Raw genomic sequence first — 24176 nt, 5'->3', positions numbered from 1 at the left:
GTCCCGACAGCCCTTCTCTCAGTGCCCCGATTACAGTGGCAGAGTTCGGGGCTGCGCTCGCTAAGTTCTCGGCAGCCGGCCCAGACCACATCAATAACAACATTCTCCGTAACCTCGACGACCGCTCTATTCATGCACTTACAGCCTACATGCCATAATTCAGGGAGTCCGGCGTTCTTCAAAAAGAATGGAAACATGCAAAAATCATTCTTATCCCCAAGGCAGATAAGCCCCCAAGCCTCGACAGCCCCCGTCCAATCTCACTCACGTCCTGTCTGGGTAAGGCCATGGGAACGTTATATTGGCGCGGCTCTCGACACACATAGAGGATCGGGATCTCTTCCTGCCAAGCATGATTGGCTTTCGGCCCCATCTATCACGTGTGGTGTTATGCTCCAACTCAAGAATGAACTTCTGGGGCATAAGACTCGAGACACTCAGGTCATCATAGGCCTGGACGTCGCTAAAGGTTTTGACAATGTTCAACACACTGCTATTCTGTCCAACCTCCAGAATCTGCAGGTGGGCGAAACTCTAAACTAAATCCGTGCTTTCCTTACGGATCGCACAGCCATGCTCGATGCCGGTCCCCCCTCCCTCGAGGATATCTCCCTGGGCAACAAGAGCACGCCGCAGGGCTCCGTCCTCTCTCCGCTGCTTTTAAACATCACTATAATGGGCCTTCTGGCTCGGCTCGCCCGCCACGAGGGCCTTGATCATAGCGTTTACGCGGATGACGTCACCCTGTGGATGACTGGCGGCAGTGACGGACACGTTGAAGAGACTCTCCCGGCTGCGATCAAAATAGTTGAAGGCTATTTATCGGACAAAGGACTGAAGTGCTCAGCAGCAAAATCGGAACTCCTCTTTGTGTGCTATCCTGCCATCCGGAAACCCCCCACATCTCCTGATATCCGCCTCACCATCAACAACTTTCCCGCGCCTACGGTGGACACCATCCCAATTCTTGGCCTCCACCTCCAAGCAAACGGAGCCAACACCAACGCAATATAACGCTTACAACGATACACACAGCAGACAGACCGTCTCATACGGCGCGTTGCCAACCAGCGGACAGGCATGATGGAGGCCAATCTCCTTCATCTCTTCTAAGCATTTGTCGTAAGTCGTATTGCTTGTACTGCTCCATATTTGCATCTCACGCTCACGGAGAAGCACCGCCTGGACTGCCTTATCCGTAGTGGCGCCAAAACAGCCCTGGGTCTTCCTCTCTCTACTCCCAACGACAAGCTCCTCGCCCTTGGTATCTCCAACACGGTTTACGAGCTCATTGAGGCGGCCCCCTTAGTCCAGCGCCAACGGCTCTCAGTAACTTTCGCAGGCCGCTCTATTCTGAAACAACTTTGCATCGCTACCTTCCGTCAGCCATCCTCGGTGGTCAATCTCCCACCTACCATCAGGACCAACATCAACACTCTCCCTCTCCCCCCTAACATGCATTTAACTCATCATCAAGATCGCAGAGAATCTCGGGCTGCGTAAATCCAGCAGTGATACGCTGGCCGACTTGACATACGTTACACAGACGCGGCAGATCATCCTACTCAGACTGCTGCAATAGTGGTTGCCAAAGATGAGAACATGACTCTTCATGCCTGCAGCTCCGTACGAACTTCACAAATCACCACAGCAGAGGAAGCAGAAGTTGCTCTCGCGCTCTTCACTTCTAAAACTAAAGTAGTCATAATTGACTTCACAGCGCGTCATTCTTAATTTCACTCATCGCCGTATTACAGTCGAAGTGTTTCGCGTACTGATATCAAATTCTCCTCCACACCTGACCCTCCTGATATGGGCTCCAGCACACATGGGTCTCAAGGATAATGAGAGAGCACATGAGCTAGCTCGAGGGCTCACTTTCCCAGCAGCTTATAATCCCGTCCCCAACATGCCCGCCTTGGTCAGGAAGGACTCCATAATCATTTCACGCGACCTCCTCCAACTTTATTGTCTTTCTCGCAAACTCTATCCAGGCCCGCACCATGAACTTACAAAGACAGGGGCCATCATACAGTGCCAACTCCAGACGAACACTTTCCTCAATCCCAAACCATTCCATAATATATTTCCTGAACGGTACATGCCGATGTGTGAACACTGTAATATCCCAGCAGACCTCCTTCATATGGTTCTGGACTTGTCCACGACAACACACGCCAACACCCACACAACATACTTGGAAGGCTCGTCTGCGCAGCTCTACCCTGGACGACCAACGAGCGCTCATTGGTATTACTCTAGAGGCTGCCAGGTTCCAAGTAGTTCTGGCCGACCCCTAGATCAGGGCCTTCGGCCTCTTGACTGTTTTTAATAGACGTTTACCAACCAACCAACGGGCGCATTTCTCAATAAAGCGCCTTTCCTCTTTCCCACATGCTTGCGTGTTACATGGCACCAGAAGTAGGCCTGTCACCCGTATCGACAGCTTAGCCTTGCAGGTTGAAATCGCCCCAGGAGCGTCCGCGAAACATGGCATCATCGATGCTGCCCCCACCGAAGCCGCTGGACACAGCGGGAGACGCCTTTTACAGCTGGACCGTCTGGAAGAAAGAGTTCGAGCCGTATGCAACAGCAACGAAGCTGAGAGACCAACCAAAGAAGGTTCAAGCTGCCACTTTCATTATGGCAATCGGCGAAGAAGCCAGGTGACTGTTGTACACTTTAACATTTTGGAGTGACGACGACAAAAACGACATAAAGATTCTCACGCTAAACTTCGAGGACCACTTCAAGCCAACAACCAACCTGACATTCAACGAATTTCGTTTTGGGTCTAGGAATCAACAAGACGGTGAGTCGTTCAACGAATGACTAACAGAACTTTGGACGCTTGCACAGGAATGCGAGTTTGGAGCTTTTGAAGAGAGAATTCTGCACAGCAGAATTATTATTGGAATCAGGGACATAGTTTTGCAGCAAAGCTCGTGATAGAAAATCCGTCTTACAGCAAAGTTGTCGAAATCTGCCGTGCTAGCGAACAAGGCAAAGAGCGTTTTAATTAAACACAAGACGCATGTCCTGCTAGAATATATGCCGTGAAATCAAAAGAAACGCTTGCTTTAGATGTGGTGTCGATGAACACAAGAGGGGAAACTGTCGCGCCTTAGGTAAGCAATGCCGCAAATGCGGAGGCCACAACCTGTTCCCTCGCGAATGTCAAATGCCCCTGTCATGAACGCGCAACAAAGAACGCAGCATACAAGAAGTTCGATAACACAAGACGAAGAACTATTTCTTCAAACGCTCGAAATCAATGGTCTAGATAAGGATGATCGCTGGTAGTCAGGAATCGTTATCGCAAGCATACACGTAAGGTGCAAGATTGACACGGGTGCAAACTGTTGTGTAATGCCCGAGGCGATGCTGAGACGGATAACATGCCAGCCGGCAGAACCATACTTTGCTACACTGCGCACATTCTTCGGCCACAAGAGAATTGCATCAAAAAGATTAAGCAGCCCATTAGCCACAAAGCGCAGTGCCCGGAAGCAGAATATTTTATTTTCAAGCCCGAGATACCGGGAACACTGAGTGGCTGCGTTGCTGAGCGTCTTGGCCTAATAAGCCGCATAGGTTCGATAGATGTGGCCGACTTCAATGGTATTCGGGAATTGGAAGGCGTCTTTTGAGGCCTAGGAGAACTTAAGGGTGTCGAGTACCTGATCAAGCTGAAGCCTGGTGCCCAAGGCACAGTTAAAAGAGCAAGAGTCACGCTTGCCCTTAAAGACCATGTGAAAGCAGAGCTCTAAAAATGGAGAGTGACGGAGTCTTTTCAAAGGTAATTGAACCAACTTCTTGGTCAAACCACATGGTGGTGGTGGTCAAAAGGAAAAAAGTGCGCATATGCTTAGACCCATCAGATTTGAATAAGGCGATTCTGTGGGAGCATTACCATATGCCAACATTAGAAGACATAGTACCGCGTCTGTCTGGAGCGAGGTATTTTTCTACTTTTGATGCGTCATCTGGATTCTGGCAAGTAAAGTTAGACGAACCAAACTCACTTATAAGTACAATGAGCAAAAGAAATGCCGTTCGACATAGCATCGGCTCCAGAAGTTTTTCAACAAGCAATGCACGGAGTAGTAGAGGGGCTTGCTGGTATAGGCGTGGTTATGGACGGCATTTTATTTCTGGGGAAAAACTCGCGAGGAGCACGATAGCAACCTCAGGAAGTTGCTGACGCATTGCAGAGAACACAATTTGAAGCTTAACAGAAAGAAGTGTCGCTTCTTGCTACCCCGAGTATGCTATATGGGCCATGTACTCACCAAAAAGGGACTCTATCTGGACACTGAAGGAGTAGACGATATCGCACAAGTTACAGCCCCAAAAATCGTAACGAGCTACAAGTGTTTCTCAGCATGGTGAACTTTGTGGCGCTTTTTGTCCTAAATATGTCCTCCCTCTCTGCTCCCCTAGAGAATGTTTAAAGAAAGTCATAGCATGGATTTTTTGAGACCTGCAAAAGAGAAGGTTTCAACAGCTCCGAGCCAGTCTCATGCAAGCACCAGTCCTTGCATACTTTCAGCAAGGCCAACCCATTGTACTATCAGTTGATGCTAGCGAGTATGGTGTAGGGGCCGTACTTTTGCAAAATGTACAGCCTGTCGCTTACTCATCCCTTTCGCTAACCGAAGCCCAACAATAGTACGAAAAAGAGACTTTGGCAATCGTCCATGGCTGTAAAAAATTTCAGGATTATATATTTGGACAGCTAGAAGTAACGGTGGAATCAGATAACCGACCACTAGAAATGATATTCAAGAAGCCTTTGTGTGAGTGCCCGATGCGCCTTAAACGCATGAGGCTAGTACTTCAAAAGTTTGTAATCATCGTTTAGTACAGGCCAGGTAAAGAACTTCTCGTCGCTAACACTCTTTCATGTTTTCCGAGTAAAGTGTAACTGCTAGACGAAACTGAGCAGTTTGACGTTAATGTCGTTTAGTCTTAGCTTGTTACAGACAAGCAGCTAGCTGCGAAGCATCAGAGAGGAAATCCGTAAAAGAAGCAGTTATGTCGCAGTTGCTTTATTAATTAGACGAGGCTACAAGCGCCGGATGCCCTGCGACTGTTTTGACCCTACTGTGACGAACTGCATGTCGAGGACGGCCTGCTGCTTCGGAGCAACAAGCTGGTCATTCCGCCAACTAAGCGCCCGGAAGTCCTCCACTTATTGCACGGGGCACAAGAGAGAGAAGAGAAAATGAAGGCAAAGGCCCGACAGGTGATGTTCTGTCTCAACATGAATTCTGACATCAGGGCACTAGCGAATTCTTGCCCCGCATGCCGAAAATACATAAACAGAAATGCAAAGCTTCCAATGCTATGTCATCCGGTGCCCAGTTTACCCTGGCAGTCTGTTGGTATGCACCTGTTCTGCTACGGAGGCAACGAGTACTTGATAGTAGTAGATTTTTACGCTTTTTGTTTTCGAGATCCGAAAGCTGCACCACACAACAGCGCGAACGGTTATCCAAGCATGCATAAAATTTTTGCAAAAAACGGATGCCTGTCAATATCTGCAGTGATAACGGGCCCCCGTTCACGAGCGCGAAATTCAGGTCATTCACCTCTCATTTCTACACTAATCGTGCCACTTCCAGCCCTTACTATCCACGTGGCAACGACATGACAGATCGTGCCGTTCAAGAGGCAAAAAAAGGATGCTTAAAAATGCTCGTTTGGCACCTTGGAAGTTTGCAGCGGCTTTCTAGAATGGAGAAATTCGGCAAGAGATGATCTTTTCCAGCCCCCAGCTGTAAGACTGATGGGCCGCCGCACCAGAACGAGGCTGCCAGTACTGGACTGCCATCTCGAACCAAAGACTGTTCCCAGCCATTAGAAGCAGGCAACAGAAGTGCTACGACAAGTCTGCTCGACATCTCCCAGACCTACGCTCAAGATGTGCAGTATCCACCTACGACACCTTACAGAGAACCTGGGCGCCAGCAGTGGTGGGCAAGTCAAACAGGCCGCGATCCTACATAATGGATGCCGGCAGCGGACAACTGCGTCGCACAAGAGAGCATCTAAGAACTAGAAAAGCAGAAATGCAAGACCCTCTTCCCCAAACGAAACCGAGAGGTGATACATCGAAACAATGCCTCAAGCCGGGCTTCGTAGAAGCGCTCGACAGCGTGGATCACCGCCGCTTGCGGCGAGGGCTAGCCTGGCACCGAATTTTTATCTGTTGTAAGCCGTCATTGCACGCGCCACCGCTGGTGGTGGACGACAGCTGTTGTTGCGGCGCGCGTCTTTCTTTCCCTCTTCCTTTTCTTTCTTCTCTATTTTCTCTTCTGTCTGCACGAGGCAGCGGAGGTGGCTCAGCTGCAGAGCCAGTAGCAGGCCCGTGCATTTTCTTTTCCTTCTTCCTACAGCCACAACAACAACAACAGAACAGTTTCTTTTGCCGGAACGCGGAACATTCCTTTTCTTTTTCGGGGAAAGGGAGATGTGGTAGTGTACACCATCAGCAACACGTGCGCATGCCTCAGCCCAAGAGTTGCCGGTATAAATACTGGCGCATTTCACAATAAAGCGCCTTTCCTCTTTCCCACATGCTTGTGTGTTAGATGGCTGCATGAACTGTGTTATGTGGCTGTATTAGTGACTATATAAACAGCAGCGACATAATTAGCAGAACGAAATAAATAAAGCGAGGAAAACAGTAGCCAAAGACGAAGGGGCACCTTTGAGTTTTGCAAACAAAATACAGCACTTTAATGTACAAGCATTGTGTTTTGCTTTTCTGCTCTTTATTCCGCTACGTATATACCAGCCTAGCGTTAGGTCGAAGCAAACCTTTCTGAAATGCTTACATACAACTAGGATATAGTTACCTGTTAAACAGTTTTCTCGCTGCTCTATTTTGCGCGTTCCGTAGCTGCGTCACGCGTAATATCATAAAGTTTTTTATCAGAGCGCTTTGTTCAGCGAAACTTATTCCTGCGGTAATATTCAGCGGTATTGTTCAAACCGGCCATTTTTTCATAATTGCCAGTGCTGTGAAACTTCACAGTGTAAAATGTTTTATTGCACAACATAGTGCACATAGCAATCCATAACTAAGCCGAAAGTTTTGAAAGCAGGCCGAAAGATCCAGTGCTTAAAAAATAATGGTGCGTGCTGCAGTCTTAGCGCTACACTTAGCGACATGAAAGTCCTAACTCTCTACATACCTAAGCGAACATAAAATACTCAAATATTCATGAGCATCAAAGTTTCAGACGTGTAGCAGTGGTTAGTACCTAAAGCTGGGAAATACTTAAAACCTAATTAGAACTCCGCTGGTGCGAAAGGTGTCTATTTAGTCTGTCCCTCTTTTCTTAATTGTAAAGCTTTTTTTAATATACGAGACGTAGTTCATTGCTTTTTAGGGTTTAGCTTTTATCTGGGCCATTTTCTTCGGAAAGCGAGTGCCAGCATTGCGGAGCGAGCGTTTGTATTCCAGTATCCCACTATCCCACTATCCCAGTATGGCAACCTCCAGCACCATACTAGACCCATAATAACGCTAGACGCAAAACGCCGGCAACGCCGCCTGTCGCCAAAGCAGCAAAGTGTAGGCGGGCTTGGTCGGGTGCTGTTCGTGTCAGCGTCTATGCGCGCCCGTCGTGTTTTCGTCGTTGGTCGCGGTTTAACACATATAACGCAGCTGCCAACCTTTAGCAATGTCCAGGAAGAATTGCTGCGTTGTTGGCTTTTCGAACAAACATAACACCTTGCCAGGAACACGTTTGTATAAGTTTCAGTGATGCTTCACGAGCACGACGGGGGCCGTGAATTGTGGCTGTTCGACGCAGAAAGCAATCAATCGCACCGAATGACACTTGTTCATTTTTTTGACGCGCTGCTACACGATCAAAGCTAACGGCATTTCCAAATTACGCTAACTGTGATTGAAATGCAAATATTGGAGTACCTTCAATATGTTGCTGAGATGAAGGCGCTGTAAACGAAAGCAGCCTTTAAATTGGCATTCATGTGTTGCATATACCTTGTAACCAACCTTTTGATTAGGACTATCAATTATGAAGTTAGCGGCTGTGTCGGCGGCGTTTGTTTACGAAAGGGTACGGAAGGTGCGCATGCATGCGGTCGATTGCGAAACGTGTACGAGTTTCAACAACGTAACCTTCCGCACTAAAGCAAGTGTCAAGAGCAACATGTAAAATAGGCAGTATCTAGTTTACTGGCAGACTTCGATTTTATAGAACCTTCGAGTATCGCCCTACGGCGCAGCATACTGCAGCCCCATTGACTCCCGTACGTTTTCACCAAATCGTTCGCTCGGCGTATTAAGCCCCTTCGAAAAATGCTCGAGCTTAGTCTCATCAAGAAAGAATACCGCAAATTCGTAACGTTTGCTGCATCGAATGCCGCGAGCTTACCGCAACGACGCTGCCCGCGAAGGCGGCCGACGACGGCGCTCTGGCCATGTGTTAGGCCCTAGTCGTCGCAAAGCCTAAACGCCTAAATGGTTTCGCATAAAAGCCGTAGCTGGAAGCGCTTTGGAAATAGTAAATTTTCTATTCATAAAACTGCCTTGCTATCAGTTCAATTGTCTCAAACATTGTCTTACAGTAAAAGAAAGGTGTATTTTTGGTGACGCCTTAGCAGCAGAGATAGAGAACGAAATCGGATGAGCTGCGGCACACCAGCGGCAGCTGCTAAAAGCAGACATTTGCTTTTATTGCTGTTATCACTTCTTCCAAAATCTCGTTACATAACAGCGCTCCTCAGTAAAAATAATTTTTTTTTAGATTCCTTGCTCAAATTAAGCGCATATTATTTAGGATGCACAGAGCATGCTTTTCTGAAGGTGGCGAAAGAAATCCGCCGTGTCAGCGACTCGGCGCCGACGGACCGCAGCAGGAGCGATCTGTTCCGCCCGCGCTGAGTACAGTGGCTACGAGTTGGCTGGCGGCGATGGGTGCCAGTTTTTGTTACTATGCTATTTGGCATATTTCTCATAGATGACTAGCTGCAAAATTATAGAAGCACAGTAGTATTTAATGCCGGTGGCACTTTTGTAGTTTATTTGGGATGTATCTTTTCACCGAGTCTCTGGTGTCGACGTAACACATTTCCTCGTTGATCGCATTTGGATCAGTACCTCAAACTCATTCGATACCTAATGTCGCTTTCATCGAATGTCATTATATTTTATCGTGTAGCAGCAAACAAATATAATTTTCAATCAGCGTCATTCGATGGAAAAGGCCTTAAGTTTGACGTCTGGCATGGGCTGAGTGATAACTATTTTTCAGTGTTTTCTGCTTGTCATTACACCTTCCGTGGACCCTTTTTGTTTAAACTTGGTCGCGTCCGCTAGCCGGGAAGATACAATACGCATTAGATTTGTGAAACGCTTCGCCAGAGGATCTTTAGCGTACATTGACATTCCACAGCACACGGGTGCATTCTGCGTTTCGCCTCGGGCGGCGCGGTCGACTTCGGTCCCGATAACTCGATCTTCCTCTGTAGCCTAAGCCGCTGCGGCAGGTTACTGAACAGATATTTTTCAATGTGCGTTTTGAAACTTGGCATGCAATTACTTTGAAGACCTGAGCCAGTGTTCCTGTTGGCTGGCAAGATTACGAAACCATAGCATGTCGCTGCACTTGCTATTCAGACTAAGGGCTCTGGAGCTTGTTATAAAGCGCCCTGTAATTCTGCAGTTGGGCGCGAAGGTGACACAAACTAAATTAAGATGATACTACAATATTAAAATAGGATATAATGTTTAAATTTAATATTCTCTTGGCTAAGCTGTGATGCAGCTTTTCAGATATTACCTCTGCTGATATCTCACTCCCCCATGAAATTATCTGTCCGCTCTGCCTTTTTGAGAACGGAATACGTGAAATCCATGCCGTACAGGCAGTGGTAACGCGCAAGCATGAAAAATTTCAACTCTTACTACAAGAGCCAAATATGCGCTATTTTTCTGATGCTCAGAATGCTGGTTTGCAAGCTCGCCGGCTTTGCCTGCGGTTGCACCGGTACGAACCCGCAGCAGTTTCGACGAAGCTGCCTAGTTTACTGTAACAATATATCGCATGTAAATGAATCAAGCGTGTACCATTAAGCAAGGAAAGAACATTGGTTCACCGGTCAAGGAATGAACGAATTAACGTGGCGTTGTGATGAAAGTGGGATACTCAAAATGGGGGCTCCCCTTTGTAGGCAAAGAAAGAACATTGGTTCACCGGTCAAGGAATGAATGAATTAACGTGGCGTTGTGATGAAAGTGGGATACTCAAAATGGGGGCTCCCCTTTGTAGGCAAAGAAAGAACATTGGTTCACCGGTCAAGGAATGAACGAATTAACGTGGCGTTGTGATGAAAGTGGGAAACTCAAAATGGGGGCTCCCCTTCGTAGGTAAAGAAAGAACATTGGTTCACCGGTCAAGGAATGAACGAATTAACGTGGTGTTGTGATGAAAGTGGGATACTCAAAATGGGGGCTCCCCTTTGTAGGCAAAGAAAGAACATTGGTTCACCGGTCAAGGAATGAATGAATTAACGTGGCGTTGTGATGAAAGTGGGATACTCAAAATGGGGGCTCCCCTTTGTAGGCAAAGAAAGAACATTGGTTCACCGGTCAAGGAATGAACGAATTAACGTGGCGTTGTGATGAAAGTGGGATACTCAAAATGGGGGCTCCCCTTCGTAGGCAAAGAAAGAACATTGGTTCACCGGTCAAGGGATGAACGAATTAACGTGGCGTTGTGATGAAAGTGGGATACTCAAAATGGGGGCTCCCTTTCGTAGGCAAAGAAAGAACATTGGTTCACCGGTCAAGGGATGAACGAATTAACGTGGCGTTGTGATGAAAGTGGGATACTCAAAATGGGGGCTCCCCTTCGTAGGCAAAGAAAGAACATTGGTTCACCGGTCAAGGAATGAACGAATTAACGTGGCGTTGTGATGAAAGTGGGAAACTCAAAATGGGGGCTCCCCTTCGTAGGCAAAGCAAGAACATTGGTTCACAGGTCAAGGAATGAACGAATTAACGTGGCGTTGTGATGAAAGTGGGATACTCAAAATGGGGGCTCCCCTTCATTGGCAAAGAAAGAACGTTGGTTCACTGGTCCAGGAATGAACGAATTAACGTGGCGTTGTAATGAAAGTGGGATACTCAAATTGGGGCTCCCCTTTGTAGGCAAAGAGAGAACATTGGTTCACCGGTCAAGGAATGAACGAATTGACGTGGCGTTGTGATGAAAGTGGGATACTCAAAATGGGGGCTCCCCTTTGTAGGCAAACAAAGAACATTGGTTCACCGGTCAAGGAATGAACGAATTAACGTGGCGTTGTGATGAAAGTGGGATACTCAAAATGGGGGCTCCCCTTCGTAGGTAAAGAAAGAACATTGGTTCACCGGTCAAGGAATGAACGAATTAGCGTGGCGTTGTGATGAAAGTGGGATGGGGGCTCCCCTTTGTAGGCAAAGAAAGAACATTGGTTCACCAGTCAAGGAATGAACGAATTAACGTGGCGTTGTGATGAAAGTGGGATACCCAAAATGGGGGCTCCCCTTTGTAGGCAAAGAAAGAACATTGGTTCACCGGTCAAGGAATGAACGAATTAACGTGGCGTTGTGATGAAAGTGGGATACTCAAAATGGGGGCTCCCCTTTGTAGGCAAACAAAGAACATTGGTTCACCGGTCAAGGAATGAACGAATTAACGTGGCGTTGTGATGAAAGTGGGATACTCAAAATGGGGGCTCCCCTTCGTAGGTAAAGAAAGAACATTGGTTCACCGGTCAAGGAATGAACGAATTAGCGTGGCGTTGTGATGAAAGTGGGATACTCAAAATGGGGGCTCCCCTTTGTAGGCAAAGAAAGAACATTGGTTCACCAGTCAAGGAATGAACGAATTAACGTGGCGTTGTGATGAAAGTGGGATACTCAAAATGGGGGCTCCCCTTTGTAGGCAAAGAAAGAACATTGGTTCACCGGTCAAGGAATGAACGAATTAACGTGGCGTTGTGATGAAAGTGGGATACCCAAAATGGGGGCTCCCCTTTGTAGGCAAAGAAAGAACATTGGTTCACCGGTCAAGGAATGAACGAATTAACGTGGCGTTGTGATGAAAGTGGGATACTCAAAATGGGGGCTCCCCTTTGTAGGCAAAGAAAGAACATTGGTTCACCGGTCAAGGAATGAATGAATTAACGTGGCGTTGTGATGAAAGTGGGATACTCAAAATGGGGGCTCCCCTTTGTAGGCAAAGAAAGAACATTGGTTCACCGGTCAAGGAATGAACGAATTAACGTGGCGTTGTGATGAAAGTGGGATACTCAAAATGGGGGCTCTCCTTCGTAGGTAAAGAAAGAACATTGGTTCACCGGTCAAGGAATGAACGAATTAGCGTGGCGTTGTGATGAAAGTGGGATACTCAAAATGGGGGCTCGCCTTCGTACGCAACATTTTTGACGCTCGTCTGCAACAGACACTTGATGCGTATGGAGGCGATGTAGTTCCAGACGGCTGTGATATTGAACACATGTCCACAATCATAAAGTGCGATCCCCTTGCGCACACTGGCACCGCGGAAGTGCCCGGGAGACGAACACAAACGGCAGATCGCACGCGTGCACCACGGCCACGCTTGCGCATGAGGCCCGCTTCAGGTTCCGGCGGCCGCCGCTACGCGGCTTTCAGTGGCGCCCTATAGGCGCTGCGCATGGCGTGCTGAATCCCAGCGGCGCTGCTTTTCGTTCAGGTTAAGGCTGAATGCAAAAGCGAATCTAGGTGAAAACAGAAGTAGTGGCGCATGTATTTCGTATGTAGCCATAGAAGGAACATTTCTCGTGAACAGTGTTAAGAACGCTAGCTATAACACGTGGAGTAGCCAGTGCGGGAGTTTTCAATACACTGATAGTCAACAATACAAAATAACTGTGCACAGGCGATCCAGAGACATGACGTGCGTTAAAGACAATTTTTAGCGTCGTCCTTGAATATACCATTATATACCCAATTTCATTAGCGCTGATGCGAGGAGAATTTTACTGTCATGAAACCCACTTGTAAGATGTGATTTGTTTCGTGCCTCTCACAGGCCTCTGCCCAGGCCAATAAAAAGACGTCCACCGCCGGGGTACTGCAATCAAAGGGTAAAATTATTTTGTTCACCTAATTTCACTTCAAAAGTAATGTCGGAAATTTATTTCGACACCTTGAGTTTGCGTAAAAAGCCCTCTAAAAGATTCCTGGTTTATCGCTTTGACGAACTATTAGTGGAAGCAGTCTGTGCAATGACACGCAGATCCCTAGAAACACTTAGGACTCCGCGAGGAGGACAGAGAAATAATTGTCAAAGTCTCCTTTAAGCAGCTATTTATTTATCCGTTTCTCTTTGCCCTCGACCCCCAATAAAGCGCACAGCTGACATACCCATGGAACGATGAAGGAAAGAAAGAACTTAGGAGAGGCCCTGACGCCTTTTCTATCTCTGGGAGTCCGCGACGCGGAGATAGAAAAGGCAATGTACCTAAAATATGTACCAAAATAGATGCAATGTACCCTCCGCCTTTTCTATCTCCGCGACGCTCACGTACCTCGGGAGCTTAGCAACGCTGTTGCTAGTGGCCCAAGTTTTCATAGCAACAGCGATGCCGTTGCTAATGGCCCTAACTTTTGACGTCACTTCCGCCACACTTTCTCCAATGCAATGGGAATGGCAAAGGACCCCACCTAAGTTGTTTCCGTCCTCATGCACGGAACAGTCGAGCGGTAGAAGCAGTGCTTCCACCGCTTTTAGTGAGTTTGTAGCTGGCGTGTCGAGCATGTATCCGGTGAGTCATATAGGGTGAAATACTTCCTGCAACCTAACATTTTTAAGGTTCCGAATTCATTACTTTATAAAGAAGTCCCTTGAGACATTCGCCATTCCTTTTCTCCCGTTGCTTGTCATGTATTCGTTACAGGAAAGAATTGGCGAGTTTTGTATGCTCACCGAATTTTTGATGGCAACCACTGGATTGTTTTATGCGCGTGCTACAATATCTGATCTAAAAAGGTAGCTCTGCGATTGGCTACAGCGAATCAAGTGTTACTTCTCCTATGGCAGCCCTGTCCTCTCATTCCATGCGCTCGCGCGAGTGGTATTCAGCTAATAATCTTGACAATTACCAATATTGCGGAAACTTTCGCGTTTGTGCAGTGTGCGGCCACTCCCAGCAATAAGTCCAACCACTCACAGACCACACACAGTTTGACAGAACATTCCCGAAAGACAATCACCTACATGCTTTGACACTATAATGCTGGGACACTATAGCAGCCTTCGTACCACGCGCCTTCAACACCACCCCCTTCACCAGTGGGACAACAAGATAGAGGGCGATGTATCTTTTCTACTTTCATCCATTGTGTTGCTGCCTGGACCAAATGATAATTCTTTCGGTCGGCGACTACATTTTTTTTGCCAAAATGCTGTCACCACGCGAAAAAAGATAGTTGGATTGCCATTTGCGATCTGTTGCTTCTCAAGACCGCTACAAGAACCGTTATGATGGCTACTGCCGGCACATTACATATGCTCGGGATGAAAGTGTCTGCCTTTGGAGATCGCTCAGGCGCCACGAGTGACACCACGAGCTACTAAACCATAAGGACCGCCTTTAGGTGGTTCCAGCCAGTTTATGCCGTCTCTGATCAGATCAGTCTTGCGGCGATTGCTTGCCGTTCCGTGAAGATTTAGCTGTTGCACGTCACTTATCTAAAGCACTGTATTTCCTGGAAGGCAACACATGCTTCGCCCATCTGGCGTCTGCTTCGCAGGTGGGCGTATCTACATGGAGGCGCAAAGACGAAGCATGAGTAGGAAGCATAAACAACTCATAGGAATCTCATGAAGTTGCAGCTGAGAGAACTCGACCACTCTAGGCAGCTGACTGGATGTCAGGCTTGACATTGACCTAAATATTTATTCCGAAACAATATCATTATAACTGAAAATTATTGACTGCAGTTCTCGTCTCGTCTTGTCTGATAGCGCTATATATAGCAGAGGTCTCTCTGCTGGCCATGCATATGTCATGTACACGTTATGCAGGTAGTGGCAGATGTTTTCTCATAATAAAATTATATTTTCGCGAGCATAAGACTCTTTTATGTCACGCATTCTGACACAGAGATTACATGTGAGAATCAAATGTACTTAAGTGTAGCTACTACGATTTGTACCGTGCCACGTAAATGCTTGGGGTTGTACTCAACTGTCACGCTGTGCACTTCGTTTGCCCAATATACTCTCCTAGACAGGCATTGCACATGGACCTTACCGCCAGCTACTTTTGCGTAGGTGAACAATGCGCTTACTTTCATCTGTCAACTTTAAGTATTTATATAGCGCTGCATTATGTTGCTTTTTAGCTACTTTCACCGTGCGAGAAGCTCATGCGCTCTGCCATGTTTTCTAAAGAAAATATAAACTAGCCAGAAGACTCAATGGGAGAGGTAGACACTATTACGCCGTCATCCCAACGTTTAGAAAGGTAGTTTCAGTTCGTGAAATTTTTGATTGCGGCTACTTTGACTTGAGAGATGAAACCATGTGTGCTAGTCTTAAAATTGCTTGAACGGACAGGCTTAATGAGCAGCAGCAGTGTTTTTACAGGGGTAAGGCCACGGTCATCCAATATATTAGTTTTTTTTTTGTTTGGCAGACAACACTGGACATTATTATTCTATTTCCGAAAGGTGAGCGGCCTAGAATCATTCCTCATTTCAAAATGAGTGGCTGAAGTTCACACCACAAAGTTCCTCTTACCGACAGCGATCGCCATGTTGAAATTATTGGTGACGTCATAGAGGTACTCCATCCACCGCGTCGACTGCTGCTGTGCCGGCGTCGATAAGCTGCCGATACACTGTACTGTGTTTGCGTTTGCTTGCTAAAAGACCAGCATGACTCTCAATAACTGTACTAAGCACCTTTCTGAGAACAGAACACTGACTGCAGTGAAGCGCGATATAGTTTTCGCGCAGGCATCCACCTTAGACGCGACAGCCGCTACTTGCCGCTAGTGCGTCCGTTAGTGCGTCCGATGGTAGCACATACCCCCCGCTTTTCTCGTAAACACTGCCGGGCTGGCCTTGCCTTCCGCGCAAACCGACAGCATCAGCGATACGACGGATCCCCGGCGCCATTGTAAGAAGAGCATGCTAAAATTTGTTCCTTTTTCTCGTAATACTCGGCCATCGAAAAAGGAATTTCAAAAACGAATGCTGCTTGTGAAATCCCGACCGACAGTGCTTGCTCACAGTCGGTCCGGTGATCGTGTTCTTGAACGGTAGCTCCGATGCTAAGGCGCCGCCGAAATGTAATCATTTTTTTTTACTACTAAACAGTGGGGTTCAGAGTAGAGAAGTTTCATGATAGAGTGGCCCATTTACTAAAACGCCTCTTTTATCTTTTATAAAGTTCCTTCCGCTGTGACTTCGATGCGAAGTAATTTAGGCCTAGCGACGATTACGGAGAAGCAGACAGTGCCGTGGGGCCTTCGTGCTCGCGGGCGAAGCCGTTGCCACAAGCATCCGGCATTCGGTTCAGTAAGCCTCACGAGCTTATCGTTTACTTTCATGATACGGTAAGGGCAAGGCCTGGGCTTAAAAACGAGCAGCGTAAACGATGATGCTAAGACGGGATGACTGTTCTAACTGTTCTAATGGGTGCCTCGATGTAGTGCGCTGCGCCCTATCTAGGCTGCTGCGCTGTCGGGCGGTACCCGAAGATTGTTACACATTTTGAGACCTGTTTCAGTCGACAATGTGTACACTTTTTGAGCGGGTCAGCTCGTGCGCCTTTCGTACTCGAGCGCCGACAGTCTCCGAAGTCCCGTCCACAGATGCCGCTATTCCTCAGGTTAAAGCGCTAACAGATGTCGACGAAAAGCTCAGTTTGCGGTAACCTCGGCAAACGGTATGACTGCTGTTTGACCGGCATTGCCTAGGCTTCGCCTAACAGTGGTTGACGCTGCTCGTGCAAAGAACATGAAGCACACAACGCGGCGTCGGCGTATGTCGTCACCAGCTGCGTCTGTTGCCAGACCAGCAAGCTGTTGACGAAGAATTGAAAATACTAGTTTTAAAGATATCTGCTGCTCCGATGCAGCTGAATTTTTAAGGTTTAGTTCCTTGGCACATCATAAGATGCAATAAGCAGTTTATATTCGAAAATTGCTGTAATGACACCTTTAAGAACACTTTGAAACAAAAGAACCAGCGAATGTTAGGTTGAAAGCGAGGAAAGTTGACATCACGAAGCCCCAAGGTACGTGGGCTTCGTAGAAGAGTTCTCGAGAGCCTGTTGCAATGGTTGAATGATACGTAACTTAGAAAATGAAACATCTGTGAGGTGTAACAAATCTGGGGCTATAAAGTAGTGGAACTGCTTTTCCTGAATTTGCTTTTAGCTTAAATAAAAATCAAATGTTTATTGTCATGCATTTAGTAAGCGGAGCTTTGCTAGGCGTCCAAAGATATTTTTGTCTTGTCTGGCATGGCAGGTGAACAAAAGGACTAAAAGAACTGGAGGAAAACCCAGTCTTCGTTTGGGCTGTAGGTATGAGGAAGCTTTATGAGGAGTGAGTGAGATATTGTGGTTCTTTGTGCTGAATCCACAGTTTCTGAAACGGCCGCAGTTTTTGTGAGGAATAATATACTATTCTATTTTTCTTGTATTTGAATCACGCCCCATAGTTTTCACGAACATCTTACCATAAACTTCGCCTAGGAACTCAAATACCCTCACAATGAACTCACGCTTCGTTTGGTTCCCAATGTTTCTGGTAGTTTCTAAATTTCGACCAGAAAGAACTCATGGTTTCGTTTCATTCATAATTTTACTGGTAGATTCTAAATCGTTTGTGCGAAAATTTTCGGGCGCATTGTATTCAATCCGATAGTCCTCCTGCATTGGTACTGCATGAGAGACGAAAATGATGATCTTGATCTTGCCTAACCAACTTTTAAAAAAAAATATTGGTGAGCACTAGCAAATGTTTCATTCACAAGGAATGAAAAGACAAGCTCGCCTAAAAACAATTGTCCTATAATGCCGCAATAAATTATATTGGCTGTATCAACAAAGAGATAGAGCTGGCACTGCTTCTCCAATTTTATTAAGTAATTAAAAACACTAGTGTATATAACAAGGACACACACACGGACAGTTTTTTAATTATTGATGACACAACAACTAGCCCAGCTTTCTGCCTTGACTTCAGCTGCCTTTTCAACTAGAAGAAGCTCTGAGCATAGCTCTCAGTAATGAGGCTTACGTATAATAAATCATTTGCAGATGTGCAGAGAAATGTATATAAATTAAAACGAGCCCCTTCCGTAGCCAAGCTCCTAGCTTATACATGAAACCTGAGACGTAAATTAGAACATACTTTTACAGTGTGGGATCCTTTAACTAAAACCAATATCCATGTATTAGAAATGATTCAGCGGAAAGCAGTTCGTTTTATGTTGTATAATATCTGCACTACCGGTTCCCTTATAATTTTAACGAATGTTTATGAATACAAACACTAGAAACTGGAAAAAAACTTTCGCGATTAAACTTTATCTTTTTGCTGAAAATAAGAAGTTATCAATGAGCCCCGACCCTTACATAAAATCACTTGGGACGCGATTAACGAGACATCGTCACGCCCAGTACTTAACACCTTATCGTGTCAAAACCAACTTGTTTAAATACTCTTATTTTCCACGTGCAATAACTGAGTGGAATCAGCTTCCTTTTAGAGCACTGTTAACCACTGAGAGCATTGCCAATTATTTTTAAATACTTTTCAATGTTGTGTGCTGTGTTCTGGCGATAAACTGTATTCAATTTGCTTAATATTTTTGCGTTTTCGAATCATGGACGTGTTGTCTTTGGTTTGTTTATTATTAAGCTGGTGTGCTGAATGTTACCTTGTTTTGTACCGCATTCTATTGCCCCTCCTGCCTGGGTCTACCAGGGCTGGCAGTATTGAATAAGAAAATAAATAAATATATAAATAGCCGGAGATCGACTGTTTTGGGTCTAATAGCAGCTAAAGTAACGCAGTTCTTTGAAACAGCCTCTTGACCCTTGTCGACAAACTCAACTGATGCGTACTCATTGTTTGGTTTGTGACAGCAGTAAAGGAGAATTCGGCCTTTTTAATGCGGAAATCTTCTGGACAGTCGGTCAGGTTACGTAATTTCTGATTTATGGGAAATCATTGCCAGTCAGAAGCAGTCCGATACTTTGCGGAGGCTCACATGTCCATGAGCGATGTTTGATCTGTGGGTAATACACACTGTTCTGCGGCATCGCTGGTGTAGAAAGCACTGCTGAACAGTCTACCATATGCTGTGGGGTTGTGTATTGAGCGACGCCTACGTCCAGAACAAGGAACATTGGGACAAAATGCTAAAAAGTGCTTCATTACACGATCATCTTCGGGCTGTCCAGGAGGGCCGTGCGGCGGAGAGCTTCGGGCTCACTGTGCCGACGCGGGAGCTGTCCTCTACACCTGGCGCGAACCGAGTGTACTTCAGGACCCCTACTGTGGGAAATAAAAGTTTTATCAAACTATCACCACAGATGACATGCTAGAAGCGACTGCGTATCAGGTGGCATGCTTGAGCCTGCGCCTTTGTGTACAACCAGATACCGATGAATTGAAACAGCTGCATACATAAAAGTAAGGAAAGTGCCTAACGATCTGCCTATGATTGGCGTTATAACACGCGTACTGCTAGCCACTTCAAGTAGTAATCATTTTAATTTTACCGCCGCTGGCTTTGGTGCTTCAAAGGCGTAGCGGTGGTTCTAATACTGGTTGGAAAGTGCCATCACCTGTCAAGATACTGAATGTTCGTCTTCGTGGTTTAAACTGTCATAAGCGGAACGGATCGTTGGTCGCTTTCTATAACTATAACCTGGGATGCTTCAATGAACCCTCATTTGTTCGCCGCATGAAATACACAGCCTGAATATCCTGGCACCCAGCCAAACTGTGCGTTAATAACGTAACGTCACGAGCTAGATCATTAGCTTTTGAGAGGCAACGTGTATTGTTATACCTGATAACACACCCACATATACACATCGTGCAGCAGGAAAAATAATTTGTTTTCTATTATAGTAGCTAATAATCGTGAGCTCGCTGAGAAGTGCTTCATGAAACAGAATTCAGGTTTTAAGTGCGGGGTGATTTTATCGACGTTCAGCTGATGAGTGTAGCACAACAGTTTGACTACAATAAAATGCTTGGTGGTGATTCTCATGCAGTGCTATCCGAGCCTTGGAGGAGATCAGTGCCCGCCCGGATGTGGATGCTACCGTGAGGCGAATTCCCAGTATTTTGGAATGTGCTTTAAACTAGCTGGCCCGCACCCTAATGGAATGAAGCCGATGTTTTTTGGACCCAGATCACCTACTACGACACGCCGCCTACCACAACCACCACCGCCAGCACTCCCACCATACTTAAGTCAATCATTGCACGGGTGAACTTCTAAACGAAGACACCTCTCACTAACATAAATATTTGTGAAATCTTTGCTGACTGGTCTTGGTTATTTCTCTTTTTATTATCTAAAACAACATACTAGATCAATTACGGTGCTTTGAGCTGAATCTAAACAAAGATGAGTTTAACGCGACTGGTTTAAAGGCCCCGTTCACCTTTCGGCGTTGTGAGAAAACAATCATGAATATGGCGCTGGCAGCTGGTATAGCCCAGTACTGTTTACTGACATTACGTATGGCAGGAGCTACCGACTCAGGCCTCTCTTTTCACATGAGAGGGGGATATCAGAGTCAGCCTCCCAAGATTCCTGCATTCGTGTTACCCTTAGACCACTCAGGAACGTTTATTTGACGTGTTAAAAGCGGGACTTTAATGTGGGGTTCTATTCTACGCAATGGCGTCACACCCTTAAAGGCCGAGCTTAAGTGTCCCTCGTTATTTTCACCCCTGTGTAGGGATATGTTATTGAAGCACAACGTTGTAGACACAGTTCAATGGCCACCACACTATTTTATAAACTGCCCCTTGTTTCATGGTTTCAAGGCTGCTATTTCTCAATGTAAAAATATAGTTGTAGCTTGATCCGTTAAAGTATACCCTGATGTTTTATTGCACACGAGAGTCGTCATCCTGACTAAACCTCAGCTCAAGGTAAAAACGTATAGCCCACAACATACTATGCTTTGAGAAGCTGGAAGGCGCCAGATAGTTGTAGGCCTGCCCCTTTTTTGATACTTGCTATTTAACCTAGATCTGCGGATGTACTATTACAAAGCGGCGAAATAGGCTGCTGTAAGTGTTTTAATAGAAATTTAATAAACAACGCTTCTCTGCCAGCGCCGATGATCGACATTATCCTAGAACAGCAACTTTAGGATGGTTTTGTGACTTTGTCAGGCTATTGATTTTAATGACGTGTTTGCAATGGTTTGGTTTGGTTCAACCCCACAAGCCAAACGAAACCATCGCGAACATAGAATATGATCTTACAAGACCAGCAGGGAACAGAGCACAGTGTTTCAACGAAGGCAGGAGGGTCACGCTTGTGCGGTTCAGATTAGATTCGGTCAGTTCTGCTATTCCTTAGATGAGTAGGAATCTCAAAAATATTGCAATGTAGATATGACATCACAGTACAGGTCAATTTGATAGCAGCAAATTGATTCGCTTAATGTTTCTTTTCATCGTTTTGAATACAGGTATTTCTGCACCATATGTTGTACTGACAGCAAAACGCTTCGGACAGCTCGTACGACGCTTAACCCCACCGGGGTGGCGCAGTGGTTACGGCGCTCGACTACTGTTCCCAAGGACGCGGGATCGAATTCCGGCCTCAGCCGCCGCTTTTCGATGGAGGCGAAAATCAAGGTGCCCGTGTGCTCTGCGATTTAAGTGCACGGTAAAGAACCCCAGGTGGTCGAAATTTCCGGAGCCCTCCATTATGGCGTCTTTCATAGCCTGAGTCGCTTTGGGACGTTAAACACTGCAAACCAAACCAAACCAAACCATCGTACGACACTTAGCAATAACACCTCATTGGAAACAGGTCCAGTTTCACCATGGGTAACACATGAGAAAACAGTAGCACTAATCTTGCGATCGTCTGGATATTGTCTTTGCCACCGTCGTCATAAGCAATGTCATGACTACAGCTCCATAAAACGTTTTCGGTAAAGCTTCCTAACCTAACGAATGAAATGTCGAGTATGTGCTCATAGCTGCTCAGATGTTTTCCACAGTCCGCAACGAACTTAATGCTTATGACTACAAAACCAGGGCCAGTAGCTGTAGCTGCGAACACGATTCCAAAAACAGTATAGTGTGATCGCTTAAGATGTGATTGCTGAGATGCTGCCAATCTTGAATCAGGCTTTCTTGCTAGATCCGCACTCGTAGAGTAGAGCGAACTCGATCGCAAGCTTCGTCTGCTTGTTTATACAATCATTTTTCAAGCTTTCCAAAATTGTGCTGAAGTGAATATGACAGGGATGCTCTATATAGAACTCAAGGTTGCAAACTGTTTCCATTCAGCACAAGCGGTGTCACTCACGAACAGCAGTTTAGAAGGATAATGATAAGGCGTGACAGGAGAATAACACGAAAATAGTTGTTTTCTGCCTGGCAGGCGGCGAGATGAATAAATTATAAAGAGATAAAAGAGAGTATAGTAGGAAAAACTCTAAGGCTAAAGAATAAAACTGAAATGACGAAGAACGCAAGTGATTGAACCCAGATTAATTGAGCGGCTCGTTTTTGTAACACCTGTCATTTATGCCAGTGACAGGGTTTGTTTCTGGTTCACAAATTAATTTAGCGCACATTTTCAGATGAACAATAAGAGCCTTTAAAAAATACGATGCACAATAGCCATCAAGTGAATACCTCAAGCCGGCCGCGCATTAGATATTTGGCTCGTTTTTCCAAGTGCACTTCTGTCGTAGAGAACCAGTTACTTGTTAAAATTTGGGCTCGTGTGTGGAAGTCGCCACCTCTCTAGCGTTTGGCCTCTCTCACATATGCGGGTTGATGCATTCGACGATATCCAAAATAATTCATCATGGGCTGGCAGTTTAGCCCGCGGCGAGAAAGGTTACGTGACCCATGCCTGAGTGCGCCCAGAAGAATTTGTTTTTGTGCCCAGTGTGCCGCTTCTTCAATGAATTCCGTCAGTCTTTCTTGCTTCGTGTTGTAACGCTAGACCCTATACCCTAATACGTTAGTTGTGATGAGTTGTAATACGTCACCCAGTAGTGAGTATCAGCGAAATTTTCAAATAAATACACTTTCAATACAGTGAACACAAAGGATTCAGCTTTCAATTAACTGATGTTTTGAAGCTGCACACTCAGTACGGGTTAGCCTGAAGGGGAAGATTGCAGATATAGGATCTTAAACGGACTGAAAATGTGCTGATAAGGCATTCTGTAAAACATATCCAGCTCCTCGGGTATAATCCTGCTGACCACAGAAGCGACGTCTTCAGCCTCCGGAATGTCACAATAAAAAGGCGGCCAAATTTGGGCGCTATCCGACGTGCCTTTAACGCCTCAAGTGCCCGGCACTGCTTTATGACATCTGCTACTGTGGCAGGGATGTCCCGCGAAATAAGGAAGCTGTACACACCCTCAACAATCCCCTTGAGAAGGTGCCCTACCTTGTCTTCTTCTGACACCTGCCGGCTTACAATGCGAAAGTTTAATTATTTCCTCGATGTAACGTGTGCATGTCTCACCGGGCAGCTGGGCTCTCTGGGAAAGCTGGAAAGCTCCGCGCGTTCCTTCTTCGCCAGGGTATCCCCGAAAGACTTCGTAATTTCGTCAACAAATCGGTCCCAGGTCGTCAGGATTTCTTCGTGGTTATAAAAGCACGTCAGAGCCGTGCCAGCGAGAAAGAAAACTACATTGTATAGACGTGCGATTGAGTTGCAGCGGTTGTACTTGCTGTATCTTTCGTAATGTCGGAGCCATTCCTCAACGTCATCTTCGGGCTCATCGTGGAACTTACGCGGCCCTCGCTGGTGGGGAAAGGCCGTCGTCTCTTCAAGTCGCTGTTTATGAGTCTGCGTCGTGCGGGTGGCAGTCATTGAAAGGTACTGTTGAGGAGATAAACGTGGTAAACCT

At 46.2% G+C, this 24176-nt stretch overlaps 1 protein-coding gene across 8 annotated transcripts in view; it reads left to right on the top strand.

Annotated features, from left to right (window-relative positions):
* LOC146174051 (uncharacterized) overlaps window positions 1-24176 on the top strand; it is a 65717-nt gene that overhangs the window by 7558 nt on the left and 33983 nt on the right. For 4 of the 8 annotated variants that reach the window (XR_014702281.1, XM_084584958.1, XM_084584956.1 and 1 more), the window contains exon 2: window positions 13098-13152. Coding sequence is in view for 4 of the 8 variants with exons in the window: in XM_084584958.1 (XP_084441084.1) it covers window positions 13098-13152 (55 nt within the window). In the remaining 4 variants the exon portion in view is untranslated. Of the gene's footprint in view, window positions 1-13097; window positions 13153-14821; window positions 15614-17550; window positions 17629-20315; window positions 20590-24176 lie in introns of those variants that run through there. The other 4 variants (XR_014702282.1, XM_084584955.1, XR_014702280.1 and 1 more) reach the window with 3 other exon arrangements.

Source organism: Amblyomma maculatum, chromosome 11 (genome assembly GCF_055883805.1).
Source record: "Amblyomma maculatum isolate TAMU_Amacu chromosome 11, ASM5588380v1, whole genome shotgun sequence".
NCBI lineage: Eukaryota > Metazoa > Arthropoda > Arachnida > Ixodida > Ixodidae > Amblyomma > Amblyomma maculatum.
This window is presented reverse-complemented; position numbering and strand designations above follow the sequence as displayed.